This window comes from Oryctolagus cuniculus, chromosome 12 (genome assembly GCF_964237555.1).
Source record: "Oryctolagus cuniculus chromosome 12, mOryCun1.1, whole genome shotgun sequence".
Lineage (NCBI taxonomy): Eukaryota > Metazoa > Chordata > Mammalia > Lagomorpha > Leporidae > Oryctolagus > Oryctolagus cuniculus.
In genome coordinates, this window is record NC_091443.1 from 54571810 (window position 1) to 54587789 (window position 15980).

Sequence of the window (15980 nt, forward strand, 5' to 3'; positions counted from 1 at the left end):
CTAGTTTGAGAGAAGATAGTTAGAAAAAAAAAAGTGGAGGGGCCGGCACTGTGGCGCAGTGGGTTAATGCCCTGGCCTGAAGTGCTGGCATCCCATATGGGTGCTGGTTCAAGACCCGGCTGCTCCTCTTCTGATTCCGCTCTCTGCTATGGCCTGGGAAAGCAGTAGAAGATGGCCCAAGTCCTTGGGTCCTTGCACCCATGTGGGAGACCCAGAAGAAGCTCTTGGCTTTGGATCGGCACAGCTCTGCTGCTGCGGCCATCTGGGGAGTGAACCAGTGGATGGAAGACCTCTCTCTCTGTCTCTACCTCTCTGTGTAACTCTGTCTTTCAAATAAATAAAATAAATCTTAAATATAAAAGTGGAGAGTGTGCAATCTCTGGAAGAGTTAGGGAGAAAACTGCAGTGGAAATTCCTCAGAAGCTGGAGGGAGACTGGATCCACATGGAGGGTGTGGATGTGCAGCATGAGCATGGACCTAACACAGGACCCCAGAAGCCAAGAGCCTCAGACCCAGCTTTGGAGAGTAGGGTGAGACCAGACTGTAGCATCCCAAGCCACTGGCGATAAAGCTGTGGGAAGATCCTGGTGTGAATCTGGCTTGGGCACAGTGTACCTGACAATCTAGAGGGGAAAAAAGAGGGGGACAAATTTCTCTCCTCCTGACCACCTGGAACCGGTGTCCTGTAAGTAGCTGAAAGAGGGCAGACACCAATCTGGACATACATAGCAGCTGTGCCAGCTTTTGTCTGCACGTCCAGCAATCGGCTGAGAAGAGATGCCTGAGTCTGGCTGGGAGAATTGAAGGGGGCTGGGCATTTGTATCTGTGGGAGTCTTGTGTGCTGGGACGGGCTGTGAAAGCACTGTGGTTGTGTGGGAGGGTCCCTGAGCAGTCACTGTGGGCAGCTCTACATGCCCAGGACTCCCTGCTTGCCTGGTGAGGGTCATGCCTGCCAGTTCCATGCTCACATGAGGACTGCATGGATCTTTGTGTGGTTTTTGTGGCAGCGTGGATGAATACTGCACCCACTGGGGGTAGCACCTGGGAACTGGTCTCCTTGGAGGGTAGGAGGTGAGCATGACACTACACAAACAGAGTTGATGAAATGCTCCCCAATGATAAAAAAAGAGATTTACCACACCAACTTGAGTGTCACCTTGAGTACTCCCCACATCCTGGAGCACTGAACAGAGCTCCTGGACCACATCCCTCTGGGTATTCCCTGAAAGAGCAGACACTCCACTAAGCCACAGAGGAATATTCCAAAGATAAATCCATCACAGGGAAAAAAAAAGCAACACGTATCTCCACAAATGCTTAAAATAAATGCAGCAATTCAAGAAACAAAAATAAGGAAGACAACATGATATGCTCCCAAAAGAACACAACAGCACTTTTTAAAAATTTAATAAATATAAATTTTGAAAGCAAAACTTTTGGATATTAGTGATTTTTCCCTCCATAACCACCCTCCCACCCACAAACCATCCATCTCCTACTTCCTCTCCCATCCCATTCTTCATTAAGATTCATTTTCAATTATCTTTATATACAGAAGATCAACTTAGTATATACTAAATAAACATTTCAACAGTTTGCACCCACACAGACACACAAAGTATAAAGTACTGTTTGAGTACTAGTTATACCATTAATTCACCTAGTACAACACATTAAGGACAGAGATCCTACATGGGGAGTAAGTGCATAGTGAATCCTGTTGTTGATTTAACAATTGACACTCTTATTTATGATGTCAGTAATCACCGAGGCTCTTGTCATGAGCTGCCAAGGACAACAGTACTTCAGTACTCAAATGTGAAGATGAAGAGATTGAAGAAATGCCAGAAATGAAATTCAAAACATTAATATTAGGATTACTTAGAAGTAATCAGAAGCAAACCCACAAATTGAAGAAATCCCTACATGACATGAATGAAAATTTTTCCCATGTAATTGAGATTTTAATGAGAAAAAAATGAAATATTGGAAATGAGGAATTCAATAGAGCAAATTAAAAAGCAGTGGAAAGCCTTAACAACAGACTTGGCATATTTTCTTTCTTTCTTTCTTTTTTTTTTTTTTTTTTGACAGGCAGAGTGGACAGTGAGAGAGAGAGACAGAAAGAAAGGTCTTCCTTAGCACTGCGCTGATCCGATGGCAGGAGCCAGGTACTTCCTCCTGGTCTCCCATGGGGTGCAGGGCCCAAGCACTTGGGCCATCCTCCACTGCACTCCCAGGCCACAGCAGAGAGATGGCCTGGAAGAGGGGCAACCGGGACAGAATCTGGCACCCTGACCGGGACTAGAACCCAGTGTGCCGGCACTGCAGGCAGAGGATTAGCCTATTGAGCAGCGGCGCCGGCCTTGGCATATTTTCTTCATCGCTTGTTTCATGTCTTTGTTCCTCAGACTATATATTACAGGGTTAATGAGTGGAGTCACCACAGAATAAAACAGAGTCACAATCTTTTGCACTCCAGCTTCATGCTCCGATGTTGGGCTCACATACATGACCATCACTGAGCCATAGAAAAGAGACACCACAGCAAGGTGGGAGCCACAAGTGGAGAAAGCCTTTTTTCGTCCAGCTGCCGAAGGAACCCTCAGTACAGCTTTGAGGACCAGAGCATATGACACCATGATGAAGAGAAAAGGAATAAATAAAAGTAGAGAACTTAAAGTGGAGCTAGTCAATTCTATTACAGGGTCCCTGGTACAGGTGAGGGTTAACAGAGGACCTGGGTCACACAGGAAGTGGTCAATAATCCTAGGTTGACAGAAGGACATCTGGGAAATGACAGTTATAGGAATCAGGAACCAGAGGAAACCAAGTGTCCAGCAGCTGCCCACAAGAACATTGCAAAGATGCCTGGTCATAAGTATTGGGTAGTGAAGGGGCCGGCAGATGGCAAGGCACCGATCAAATGCCATAATTGCCAGGAAAAAGCATTCTGTAGAACCCAAGGAGAAGAAAAAATAGAACTGGAGGAAGCAGCCAGAGAAGGAGATGGTCTTGGTGTCAGAGAGGAAGTTGGCCAACATGTTGGGAACCGTGGAGGTGACATAGCAGATCTCCAGGAAGGAGAAGTTGGCGAGCAGGATGTACATGGGAGTGTGGAGTCTCTGGTCACAGCACACAGTGCAGATGATAGAACCGTTGCCCATGAGGGTCAGGAGGTAGACAGCAGAGAAGAGCACAAAGAGGAGGATCTGTTCCTCCCAGGGGCCAGGGAAGCCCAGGAGGATGAAGCCAGTAATGGTGCTGGAGTTCCTGAGGGTGCTGAGGATTTTCATCTGTCTGTAGCTGTGAAATCATCAGCAATTATGTGATGGCAGTGCAAAGACACACTGAAACCCAAATATGTATTTTACATGTCCCAGAGAATGAAATAAACACTTAAACATCAAGTTTTTTTTTTGTTGTATCCTATAAGTTTTTTTTAACTTTTATTTAGGAAATATAAATGTCCAAAGTACAACTTATGGATTACAATGGCTTTTTTCCCCCCATAACTTCCCTCCCACCTGCAACCCTGCCAATTCCTGCTCCCTCTCCCATTCCATTCACATCAAGATTCATTTTCAATTCTCTTTATATACAAAAGATCAATTTAGTATATATTAAGTAAAGATTTCAACAGTCTGCACCCACACAGAACATAAAATGCAAAATACTGTTTGAGTACTAGTTATAGCATTAATTCACATTGAACAACACATTAAGGACAGAGATTCTACATGAGGAGTAAATACACAGTGACTCCTGTTGTTGACTTAACAGATTGACACTCTTGTTTATGGCATAAGTAATCACCCGAGGCTCTTGTCATGAGTTGCCAAGGCTATGGAAGCCCCCTGAGTTCACCGACTCTGATCTTATTTAGACAAGGTCATAGTCAAAGTGGAAGTTCACTCCTCCCTTTAGAGAAAGGTACCTCCTTCTTTGATGGCCCGTTCTTTCTACTGGGATCTCACTTGCGGAGATCTTTCATTTAGGTCTTCTTTTTTTTTTGCCAGAGTGTCTTGGCTTTCCATGCCTGAAATACTTTCATGGGCTCTTCAGCCAGCTCTGAATGCCTTAAGGGCTGATTATGAGGCCAGAGTGCTGTTTAGGACATCTGCCATTCTATGAGTCTGCTGTGTATCTCACTTCCCATGTTGGATCATTCTCTCCCTTTTTTATTCTATCAGTTAGTATTAGCAGACACTAGTCTTATATGTGATCCCTTTGACTCTTGGACCTATCAATATGATCAATTATGCACTGAAATTGATCACTTTGACTAGTGAGATGGCATTGATACATTCCACCTTGATGGGATTGAATTGGAATCCCCTGGCAAATTTCTAACTCTACCATTTGGGGCAAGTCAGCTTGAGCATGTCCCAAATTGTACATCTCCTCCCTCTCTTATTCTCACTCTTATATTTAACGGAGATCACTTTTCAGTTAAATTTAAACACCTAAGAATAATTGTGTGTTCCTGAAATATGATCATAGTCTTACCTAGTTTTTGGTCTATAAAAACACTAGAAATCAATGAGTATCAGAGAATGGACATAGAAATATCCTATTTGTGAAATGTACAGAAGCATGCATAATATATATATATATAAATTTATATACCATTATGAAGAAAACACCATTGTAAATATCACTGAAGAAATAGAATTTCATTCACACCCTAGAATTTCCCTCATGCTCCATCCTGATTACCATCACTGCCTCCCTTCCTTGTTTTTCTTTACAACTGGTAAGTAAGTATAGACTTCTAAACAAAAGGAGTTTTGCTTGTTTTGTATGTCACATAAACGAAATCATACTGTTGTACTTTTGGATGTTTCCTTATCATTCAAAAGCTAGTTTGTGAAATTCATGTTATTGTATGTGCCTGTGGTTTGTTCAGTTTTACTGCTCTGTACTGTCATTGTATGAATAAGCCACCGCCTATTTAATTATTCTACTGTAGTGAATATTTTGATTTATTTCCAGTTTGGACCTTTCTGAAATTTCACTTCTATGACTATAGCATTTATTTTTCCTGGTTACATGTGTAGCTGTATCATAGGGTGTGCGTATCTTCAACCTGAGTGCATTAGACTAAATCTGTTTTCCCTTATTATTGCATTATTTCTCACTCTCACTGGTAATGTATGGAGTTCTGATTGTCAATATCTTCCTCCTTCTCCAAGGTTAAGGTCTTTCTTTATTTACGAGAGCACTGGGAATGATTCATAGAGTGCACTTCAACAGTATCTCTGTTCTTTTTTCTAATAATACTGTACTGGGCACTATCTTTTTTTCAGAGTTGATGGTTACATCGAAATTATTCTGCTCTTAAAAGATCATTTCAGAAGTGATAAAGAAAATTGTCCTAAACCTGCTTCAGGAGAACCTTTTCATGTAGGATGTAATTTACAACACTCTGGGAATCTCATTATCTATCTTGATGAGACTTGTAATTAGCCTTATGATTTATTTAATAAATTTCTTAACTTTATTTTTTCATGTTTATGTAATATTAATACAAAGAGAACAGATTCAATGTAGTTCCTAGATAACAATTCTAAGAATAAAATCTTTCCTTTTTCCCTGCCTCCCTCTTCCTCCCCCCATTTCTTGCCTAGTTTCTGAGATAACATATTTTAATTTGCATTAAAGTGAAAGGCTTAATACTAGATATAGTAGTCAACAAGTGTAAATTAAAAAGACCCTAATTCAGAGGGACTATTTCATCCACTTGGAAAACACAAGGGAAAAAGGAGAAAGAGAAGGAGAGTGGGAGAGGAAGAAAGAGAGAGATCTTTCATCTGCTGGCTTACTCCCATGCCCAGTTCACTCCCCAAATGCCTGCAATAACTAGGACTGGGCCAGGCTGCAGTCAGGAGCTTGGAATTCCATCCAGGTTTCCTACATGGGTGATAGGGGCCCAACACTTAAGCCATCATTTAATGCTTTCTACAATCCATTAGCAGTAAGCTGGACTGGAAGTAGAGCAGTAGGGACTTGCACAGCGTGCTGATCTGGGATTGGTGTGAAAATTACTCTGAATGGGCTGTTATTTTACTCTCAACCTAGCATATTTAATTAGATTGATTTGTTACTCACCTTTTATTACTATTTCTTCCATGCAGAAGAAACTATGATGCTTACTTGGCAGAATTTGTGCTGGAATTGTTTAGTTACCAAAAATCAAAACCAAAAGGAAAACCAAGACTGGCCAATTCACCTGCATCAGCTACAGAAGGCACTGAGAGTATGGATACAACATTGTTTTTGGCGATTTGTATCAAGTTAACTAACAGCAAGCTTTTTGGTGTGTGTGTGTGTGCATGTATGTGTGTGCATGTGTGTATGTGTGTGTGTGTGTGTGTTTTGTTTCTTAAATTATTCAGCTTCAGAAAGGTTGGGATAGCCATGCTATGCCTTGTATGAAGTGAGAGGAAGACATTTCCATCATACTGTAAATTTTCCTCAAAATTCCTACTGTAGCAGCCTTAGAACTTCCCTTTCCTGGCTTGTTTATAAAGTTTTGGGAAGGGGTTGTCATGACTGCAACACTGAATAATCCACTTCCAGAAAATACTTTATTATAAATGAAAGACAATTTTCTAGATTGAAGTGAGTGGTAGGCAACCTTGCATAATATAAAAACCCTGAATAGGCAAGAGAGGAAGAAGAAGGGTGGTAGGATGGGTGGGAGGAAGGTAAGGGTGGGAAAATCACTAAGTTCCTATATCTGTATATAAGGAATGCATGAAATTTATATACCTTAAATAAATTAAGAAAAAACCCATGGATGTACAGTTAGAGCTTTCTTTACCGGTCATGGGAAATTATAATCTTAGTTTCCTTAGCTATAAAATTGGCATAATTATACCCTTCTTGAAGAAGGCTGTTATAAAGATTACTAAATGACGTAATATCTGTGGAACTACCTTCATCAGTAAGAACGTAAGAAATATTGGTGTTACATATATGGCCATAACAAACTCATAGAAAGTTGTAGGTGGGAGATATAGGAATCTAAAACTCTGCCATAAATTTTTTTTTACTCTTATAAACATGATATCATCTTTTTACCTGTATTAGAAGTTGGAATCCGATCTGAAACTCCTCAGGAATTTCCTTGCTATTTTCTTAGTCTTTTTTGGCAATGACCAGAGAGGACACAAAGGGCAGAGATGGCTATGACAAAGAATTTGTGCTGAAGGATAGAAGGAACATACGCAGATCCTGCCACAAGTAGGCAACTCTGTCCTTCCTGGTCCACAGAGATCCATTAACTGCTTCTAAAAGGAGAGCAGTGTCAGGAGAGGGCTCTGTGTTTGGTGCTCACTTCCCGTGGGGCGTGCCTTAATTTGTTTGTTTTCTTCCTATGCAAGCTGAAACAATATCTTTTGCTTCCATCCAACTTCTCATAGGTGGAGTGAGATATAAATGTTAGCTCTAACCCCTTGAAGTATGCTTTCCATGTGGACAGTGAAAACGTCTTGCAAACCTGAGGGAGGAGAAGCAGTCCCAGACGTGGATAACTGAGCCGACACCTACAGCTAGACCTCAGAGTTATTCAAGCTGGCCTGGCATAGCTAGGTCATGCCGTTCTCTGAAAATTTAACCTCGGTTAGGGTCACTGTGAGACTGTACGATGAAACAAAACAAAGCGACTCCATAATTTTGCCTAAGCACAGACAAAATGAGGTCATGGTGTCCCTTGTAAAGTGTCAAAGATTTTCCTTTCTTGGCTATAAGGAGTGGCTGCTTTGTTTTTTAAAAAAACAATGACAGCTTCACTCTCTTTCTCATATGCTCTCTCTATAGGTGTGATTTATTAAGATTCCTGGCCATAAAATTGTCCTGGTTTTGACAACATCCAGTTGGAGCCAGCTGCCACTTTCTTAGATCCTGCTCCCAATCACCCTAACAAAGCACAAATACTAAAATAGGTTCTTTCTCACATTGTCTTCCCGGACTCCCCACGGAATACATTATCCCTTGCTATAGTGAGTGATACACACAGCTTGTTCCTCTACAGGTGGTCCTCTGGTCTTTGACTAAAGGCTATCAAAGAACCTAATGTGCTTACAGAGTGTGGTGGCTGTGGAGCAGAAACTTTTTCTGCAAGCCTTCATTTAGGCATCTCTAAGAGGAAAAGCTGCGGGCCCCTGGATTGCTCCAGGTGAAGACAGCCATTGCAGGGCCATTCTCAGCTGTGAGGGAGAGGCAGGTACTGCAGCTCACGGAGGGGCAGGGGTGTGAACACAGCCAATGCTCTATCTCCTCATCCTCCCCACTGTGGCAGAAGTTTTCCTCTGAAACACTGATTTGTTCAGCTCCTCTAGGGACCACTTCTGTTTCTTTCCTTTTTTTTTTTAATAGAAAGCTTTTATTTAATAAACATAAATTTCATAAGTACAGCTTTTAGATTAAAGTAGTTCTTCCCCCCATACCCACTTCCCACCCCCAAACTGTCTCATCTCCTACTCCCTCTCCCATCACATTCTTCATTAAGATTCATTTTTAATTATTTTTATTTTTTAAATATTTATTTTATTTATTTGAAAGGCAGAGTTACACAGAGAGAGGAGAGGCAGAGAGAGGGAGAGAGAGAGAGAGACAGAGAGAGAGGTCTTCCATCCGCTGGTTCACTCCCCAGATGGCCGCAATGGCTGGAGCTGTGCTGATCAGAAGCCAGGAGCCAAGAGCTTCTTCCGGGTCTACCACGTGGTTGCAGGGGCCCAAGGACTTGGGCCATCTTCTACTGATTTCCCAGGTCATAGAAGAGAGTTGGATTGGAAGAGGAGCAGCCGGGACTAGAACCAGTGCCCTTATGGGATGCCGGAGCTTCAGGCCAGGGCTTTAACCCACTGCGCCAGAGTGCTGGCCTCTAATTATCTTTATATACAGAAGACCAAGTCTATACTAAGTAAAGATTCCAACAGTTTGCACCTACACAGACACACAAAGTATAGAGTACTGTTTGAGTAGTAGTTTTACCATTAATTCTCATAGTACAACACATTAAGCACAGAGTTCCTACATGGGATCAAGTGCACAGTGACTCCTGTTGTTGATTTAACAATTGACACTCCTATTTATTTATTTATTTATTTATTTTCATTTTTATGAAACTTCTTTATTGAAACTTCTTGTTCATAATGACATGATTTCAAGGAGGCCTGTTATGTATTTCTGTTAGGCCGTCACAAAACACACCAAATACCGGAGTAAGGGAGAAGGTTTATTGGGGAAACCCAGCAGGCTGGAGGGAAAGGGCGAGAAGGAAAAGAGAGAAGGAGAGTATAAGAGAGAAACAGAGAGGAGAGGAGCTATCAAGGAGAGAAGAGAGAAGAGAGATGAGAGGGGGAGAGGAGAGCAGACTAGAGGAGCCAAGAGAGGCACGTGTGCAGGAACAGGTCCTTTTAAAACTTTGCCGGAGGGCGGGCAGGGAAGCAGGAGCAGCAAATCCCATTAGGATGGGGGTGGAGCCTGGCACAGGCAAGCCATGGGCACAGCTTGGGCTATGTGGCTACCTGGCTTTTAGCAATGGCAGTGGGAACTGGGGCATAGGATGTAAATTAGGGTGTAGATTGTGCCATGGATAAAACTGTGCCAGTTTCCTAACATTCCCTCCTTTTGTTTTTTATAAAGCAGGATTTGTACGGGATTACATTAGTCCCAAAAGTCCAGGAGGGGTAGAGGGACGATGATCTGTCTTTAGAGCTACTTCCTGCTGACGTGGGGTGATGAGGTACTCTTCGCTGGCATGGGGCAATGTCTCAAGCCGCTGTCTCCTGAGTGGGGAGCCGAGTATATCCCTGTAGCAGCATTTGGTTGACCGCCTTGTTGCTGAAGGCCTTCGTTTGTTCCATTATAACCTGCTGTTTACACTTAGACACTGTAGTATAAAAGACAGGGTGAGAATAGTAACCAATGATCCTAAGAGTAGCATTAACCAGGTAATGAGAGGATTTCATAGAGGAGAGGAAATGGGAGGTCTCTGGACCCTTGTGGGGACAGTTTGATGGATGTGGCTTAAAGCTGATTCCAGCCAAGACTGGGAGAAAAGCCACTCATCTTTTGCAGGTAGAGGGGTTTGTCTGTAGAGAAATTCTGAATAATCATACAACATTAAGTGGGGGAGAGGACCATCAGTACACACAGGTTGAGAGCAGAGCCATTGATGTTAGAGTAGAGGTTATGATTACAAAGGAATGAGGCCCAGGAGTGGGCTAAACAGGGTCTAGAACAAAGGACAGGGTCATTATTAGAGGAGCTAAGAAAGGTGCAGTCTAAGCTACAAATAAGTTTTCTGATTGAGAGGCAAATAGAACCTGACAGAAGGGGCTTGATAATAATCTGGTGGGCTTTGAGCCCTTGTAAATTATGAGGCTCAGACCTATCTATCTCTTCATATAGCTTACATCCTAAGGGAGGTGTGAACCTCCTTGGGGAAGGCACCCTGTTGACTTCCATCAGCTGGCCTGGGAGGAGAGCTGGCCAGGTAAAGGCAGGTGGCATCTCTAACAGGAAATTTACAGTCCTGCCTACAATGTTACTGACCCTATTTGGCTGTCTCCTCTCAGCAGCGGTGGTCACCTTGGAAGCTGGGCTGGACACTCTTATTTATGATGTCAGCGATGATCCCAGGCTCTTGTCATGAGCTGCCAAGGCCATGGAAGCCTTTTGTGACCATGAACTCCAGATGATCTTATGTTGTCTACTTCTCTTTTGTGCTGGAGTCCAGCTTCAGCAGGTCCAGGGGTTCCTGAAGGTGTGGGAGGTGTTGGCGCAGGAAGAAATGAGAGACACACTCACAGCAAAGCTGTGATGAGAGAGCACCAGACTTTATTTTTTACCCTAAATTACATCTGCTGTTCATTTTACACATTCTTTACTGTTCTCATAAATTTTGCATATGTCCACTCACTAGTGATCCTTACAGATCTTCCTTACAATAACAAAGTCTGATTTTCCATCCATTTTAAACCATTGACCTTGTACTATGTGTAACCCCTCTTTAATCCCAATTTCCATAGCTGTGTAACAGTTTCTTTGATTTTAAAGACTTAATTGATATTTGAGATACGATAGAACAGAGACTCAAAGTGACACTAGATTAATAACTGTAATAACTGATTACAAAAAAACATAGTGGTTATTTTACAAAGAATCGGAACATCTACTTCTAGTTTTATAGCAATTGATTATGAAGATTGGGACATTTACCTTTTATTTTAACTCTACTAGTAATAACATCCTTCTCAAAAAAACCCATTCATTACACATGTCCTTCCCATAACCTTTGCTATTATTTAGTTTTAGTAATTCATTTAAGACTTGCTCATTGATTTTGTGACTACTTTATATTCTTTCCACCAGGCCACACATACTAAGGTATTTACCACTGTTTGTGTTTTTCTCAGCCACTTAAGTTATTAACCCTTATTTAGAAATCCTTAATCCATGTCAAGACACGCTCTCAAGTGCATTATAGCAGGATTCTGAAAACCTCTCCGAAAGACCCTCTTATCCCTAACCTAAGTCAGGTCTAGCTACATACCAGATACCTGACAGCTTAGAATTCCCTCTAGGCTTTATTACAGATAACTGAAGCATCAGAAGGAGTTGGGTTGGATTACTCTAGGAGGATCCAGTCCATCCAACAGCTCAACCGGCAGTGAGGTCATTTTGAGCAGAGGTTGTTTCTCACAGATTTCCAAGAATATAGCGATCATTAATGAGACCACCAGGAAACTCTGGCTTTCTTGTATAGAATATAATTATCAATAAATTAAAACCACCAAGAGGACCGCAGCTTGTTCTCATGCCCTGTGGAGACCTGGTCAGACAGCCGAAGTCGTCTTGGCCTCTTCACTTTTGTATACATTTTCTTTGTGGGTTGCCAAAATTAACCTTTTTTTCTATTCTTTGAAAATCTAAACTTATACCTGTGCTTCCTCAGAACTGTATTCCCTAGATCTCTGCATGGTTTATTCCCTTACTTTGAAATTACCTCCTCACCAATGTATTCTGTGAACATTCTGTCAAAATAATCTTCTATACTACCCCAACAGTTTTTATATTAAAATTCTACTTTATTTTTAATATTACTTTTGACTATTAGAATTATAGATTCTATGTTTACCTGCTTATAATCTATCTTCCTCACTAGAATTCAAGTTTCATAAATGCAGGGACTTTAATTTCTACATCATTTTAATTCACAATGGTACATGTTTTTGAATGAAATACATCAACCCCAGATGCCATCTGACCATGTGAAAAAAAACAATTGGGTGAGTCATGTGGAAGTGTTACTCAAGTCCTCTGCATCTGTCTTGGTCTTGGAATCCTAGACGCATTGGCTTTTTCTCTCTGTGTGCTTTTACCTCTTCTGGGCTGTGTAGGCACACAATCTTTCTGCTCTTGAAACTAACCTAAAGTGTAATGTCAGTCTTCTTTTAAAGTGTTTTGTAAACATTAAAAAGACAAAAAAGAAAAAAAAAAGATGGGAGGTTGAGGGAAGGAGAGAAGGATGCAGGGAAACATGGATATCGTCTTAGAGTTGTATTTATGAAATACATGAAACTTTCTCTTTTATATACTACTAAAAATTAACAAAAAGAAAACTCTGAACCTCAAAAGAAGAAAACCTATAACAAAGTGTCTTAATTTCCTAGGTTAGCAGAATGACAGGGTGAATATACCATACTCTCAGAACTTGAATCAAGTTAGAAAAACAAATTGCTACTGGTACTATCATGAGTGTTTGAGTTAACTGTAGTCACTGAAACTTCTTTCACTTCCTGCTAATACAAGATTTCTCTTTCCTTCTGTTTGTCATATTAGAAATGGTGGCTCTATAAGTTCAGTTTCTGAGCTGATATGGGTCCAGTGAACCAGAATCACTTAGGTCACATTAAAATAAAGTTTTCCAGGCTTCATTTCAAAGATTACAATTTAGGATATTTGGAAAAAGACTCAGCAGCCTGTTCTTTTAAAAAGTTCCCAAAAGAATCATGAAGTGGATATATTTGAGAGACAATGCTTTAGATAGTTATTAGTCACTATTAGTCAAATAAAATTTTTTACCCAGGTATGATTTGTTGATTGCATGAATTTCCTTTTACTTGAGATAAAAGTGTGTGAACACTCTACTCTTTTGCTAGGAGTATAGCTGATATCATTAGATCAAAAAAACCAATGTAAGAACGCACTATGAACTTAAGACGTTAAAAAATATAAAAAACCAAGAGTCAGCAAGTGATCATATACAATAAATGGACAAGCAGTTATTGAGTGTCAGAGCAGAAGATCCTAAATCAAGACATCCTGGTTATTTAATTCAAATTCCTGTCTATCAAGTCTTGCTTTGAAGGCTATGACAGGTTTAGTTGGGATTTTCTTAACCATTACTTGACTGGGCAGAGATTTGTGAATTTTTGTCCGTGTCTCTAAGTGCAAGTGAATAAAGTACTACTTCACAACTAGGAAAGCAAGTGGTAAAGCACAGATTCTGTCCATGGGCCACTCATAAGCTGTCATTAATTTTGCTAATTTTTGTGCACATCTGAATTTTCCTCAAGGCAGCCTTCATGTCCTTGTTCCGGAGACTGTAGATGAGTGGGTTTATAAGAGGAGTGACTGAGGAGTAGAACAAAGTCACAATCTTCTGTATCCCAGCCTGATTCCCAGAGGTTGGGCTGATGTACATCACCATGATGCTCCCATAGAACAGAGACACCACAGCTAGATGGGAACCACAGGTGGAGAAGGCCTTCCGTCTACCCTCTGCGGAGGGGACACGCAACACTGCCCTGAGAACCAGGGTGTAGGATGCAAGGATGAAGAAGAACGTGATGAAGATAATAACAGAGCTTAAAATAGAACAGGAAAGCTCAATTCCAGGTGCAGCAATGCAGGACAAGGCCAGCAGTGGACCAGGGTCACAGACGAAGTGGTCAATAACATTGGGGCCACAAAAGGGGAGTTGCGTGGTAAAGTAGATAGGGATTGGATAGCAGAGGAAGGCAGCTACCCAGCAGAGAACCACCAAGTTCTTGCAGAGAGGCATGCTCATGATGGTCGGGTAGCGGAGAGGCCAGCAGATGGCCAAGTACCGGTCAAAAGCCATGAGGGGCAGCAGGAAGGTCTCAGTGATACCGAATGAGAAGAAGAAGTAGAACTGGAGGAAACAACCTGTGAAAGAGATGGCTTTGGTCTCTGAAAGGAAGTTTCCTAACATATTGGGAACAGTGGTGTTGATGTAGCAGATCTCCAGGAATGAGAAGTTGGCCAGCAGGATGTACATCGGGGTATGAAGCCTGCAATCCAGCATCACTGCAGAGACAATGGCTCCATTTCCCATCAGTGTTAGGATGTAGGACACGAAAAACAGAGCAAAGAGGAGGACCTGAACCCCTCTGGAGCAGGGGAAACTCAGGAGTATAAATTCAGTCACTGTGCTGACTGCTGACAGATTCATGGTTTCCTGTGTGCAGAGAAGAATAAAATGACAATGACATGGTTGACCTTGTTCCCTAAAACTCAAGCATATTTTCCTTTTAGAGATCTGTAAATTCCTCATATTTTGCTATTCTATTAGGTAAATACAATATATCTATACTTCTGAAGACTCAGAGTTTGAAAATGCTTGAGGCCAGCGCCGCGGCTCACTAGGCTAATCCTCCGCCTTGCGGCGCCGGCACACTGGGTTCTAGTCCCCGGTTGGGGCGCTGGATTCTGTCCCGATTGCCCCTCTTCCAGGCCAGCTCTCTGCTATGGCCCAGGAGTGCAGTGGAGGATGGCCCAAGTACTTGGGCCCTGCACCCCATGGGAGACCAGGAGAAGCACCTGGCTCCTGCCTTCGGATCAGCGCGGTGTACCGGCCGCCGCGGCCATTGGAGGGTGAACCAACGGCAAAGGAAGACCTTTCTCTCTGTCTCTCTCTCTCACTGTCCACTCTGCCTGTCAAAAAAAAAAAAATGCTTGATATGCTCACACATTGAATTTTTAGACTCTCATTCATCTTTCAGAATTTTCTCCCAATAAAAGAATGTTACTCTATAAGCAGTTTGGAGAAGTTTAGTGATTGCACTCACAAATGTGTAAAGAGACATGAAATTCATGTTTTTAGTGCTTGTGCTGTGGGTTAAGACGCTGTCCGCAGTGCTGGCATCTCACTTGGGTTCTAGTTCGAGTCCTGGCTGCTCCACTTAGGATCCAGCTCCCTGCTACTGTGTCTGGGAAAGCAGTGGAGGATGGCCCAAGTGCTTGGGGCCTGCCACCATTTGGGAGACCCAGAAAACTCCTGGCTTCTAGCTTTGTCCTGGCCTAGTCCTGGCTGTTATTGGCCATTTGGGGAGTGACCCAGGGCATGGAAGATCTTTCTTTCTCCCTCTGTCTCTCTCTCTCTAACTCTGACTTTCAAATAATAAATAATGCTTAAAAAATTCATGTTTTTGTGTCCATAGAATCAGATACAAAATATGCTTAATTACCTTAAATCAAAAAAAGAAATTACATAACAAAACCCCCCAAAGTACCTTTATTACTGGACAAGAAATTTCAATTTTATAGTTCTTTGGAACTAGAGACACAAATGTTTGACATCACAGGAATAGAAAGGTAGCTAGTGACACAATTAAATTTGTGTGCTTTTCACTTATACTCTGGATCAGTTCTGGAATTGATCAAACTTATCAAAGTTTCTTAATTCAGGAAAGCTTTGAATGTCCATAGATCTATAGAATGGCTTTTGATTTGGTTTCATCTTTTCAGCTGGGTTGTAAAACTTCTGTAATACTTTGTTCTAGGCAAAACTCTATGTACTGGTAGAAAAACATGAATAATGGATCTGTTTTATTATTTTAAGATTTTAAAATATGTATCTTTTCTATTTGAAAGATAGAGTTACACACACACACACACAGAGAGAGAGAGAGAGAGAGAGAGAGAGAGAGAGAAAGAGAG

At 41.7% G+C, this 15980-nt stretch overlaps 2 protein-coding genes across 3 annotated transcripts; both read right to left on the bottom strand.

Annotated features, from left to right (window-relative positions):
- Positions 1 to 2156: 2156 nt before the first annotated feature.
- On the bottom strand, positions 2157 to 6802 carry LOC100349430 (olfactory receptor 11G2-like). 2 transcript variants are annotated; one of them, XM_051822594.2, is made up of 2 exons: positions 6762 to 6802; positions 2157 to 3275 (listed from the first exon to the last, which is right to left on the bottom strand). In XM_051822594.2, the coding sequence occupies exons 1-2, from the start codon at positions 6800 to 6802 to the stop codon at positions 2342 to 2344; spliced, it is 975 nt and encodes a 324-aa protein (XP_051678554.2). In that variant the 3' UTR covers positions 2157 to 2341. The 2 variants fall into 2 exon arrangements, with proteins under 2 accessions (XP_051678554.2, XP_017203872.3); XM_017348383.3 differs by lacking the exon at positions 6762 to 6802 and having other exon boundaries at positions 2157 to 3313.
- A 3321-nt stretch (positions 6803 to 10123) lies between these two features.
- On the bottom strand, positions 10124 to 14661 carry LOC100349174 (olfactory receptor 11H6). The gene has a single exon (XM_051822593.2). The coding sequence runs from the start codon at positions 14593 to 14595 to the stop codon at positions 13540 to 13542; it is 1056 nt and encodes a 351-aa protein (XP_051678553.2). The 5' UTR covers positions 14596 to 14661; the 3' UTR covers positions 10124 to 13539.
- Positions 14662 to 15980: the final 1319 nt, after the last annotated feature.

Coding starts and splice junctions, on each gene's coding strand:
- LOC100349174 (XM_051822593.2), bottom strand. CDS start 14,595: ATGAGGAATTTACAGATCTCTAAAAGGAAAATATGCTTGAGTTTTAGG.
- LOC100349430 (XM_051822594.2), bottom strand. CDS start 6,802: ATGGGTTTTTTCTTAATTTATTTAAGGTATATAAATTTCAT. Junction 3,276..6,761: donor TTAAGGTATATAAATTTCAT/GCATTCCTTATA, acceptor CAGCACCCTCAG/GAACTCCAGCACCATTACTG.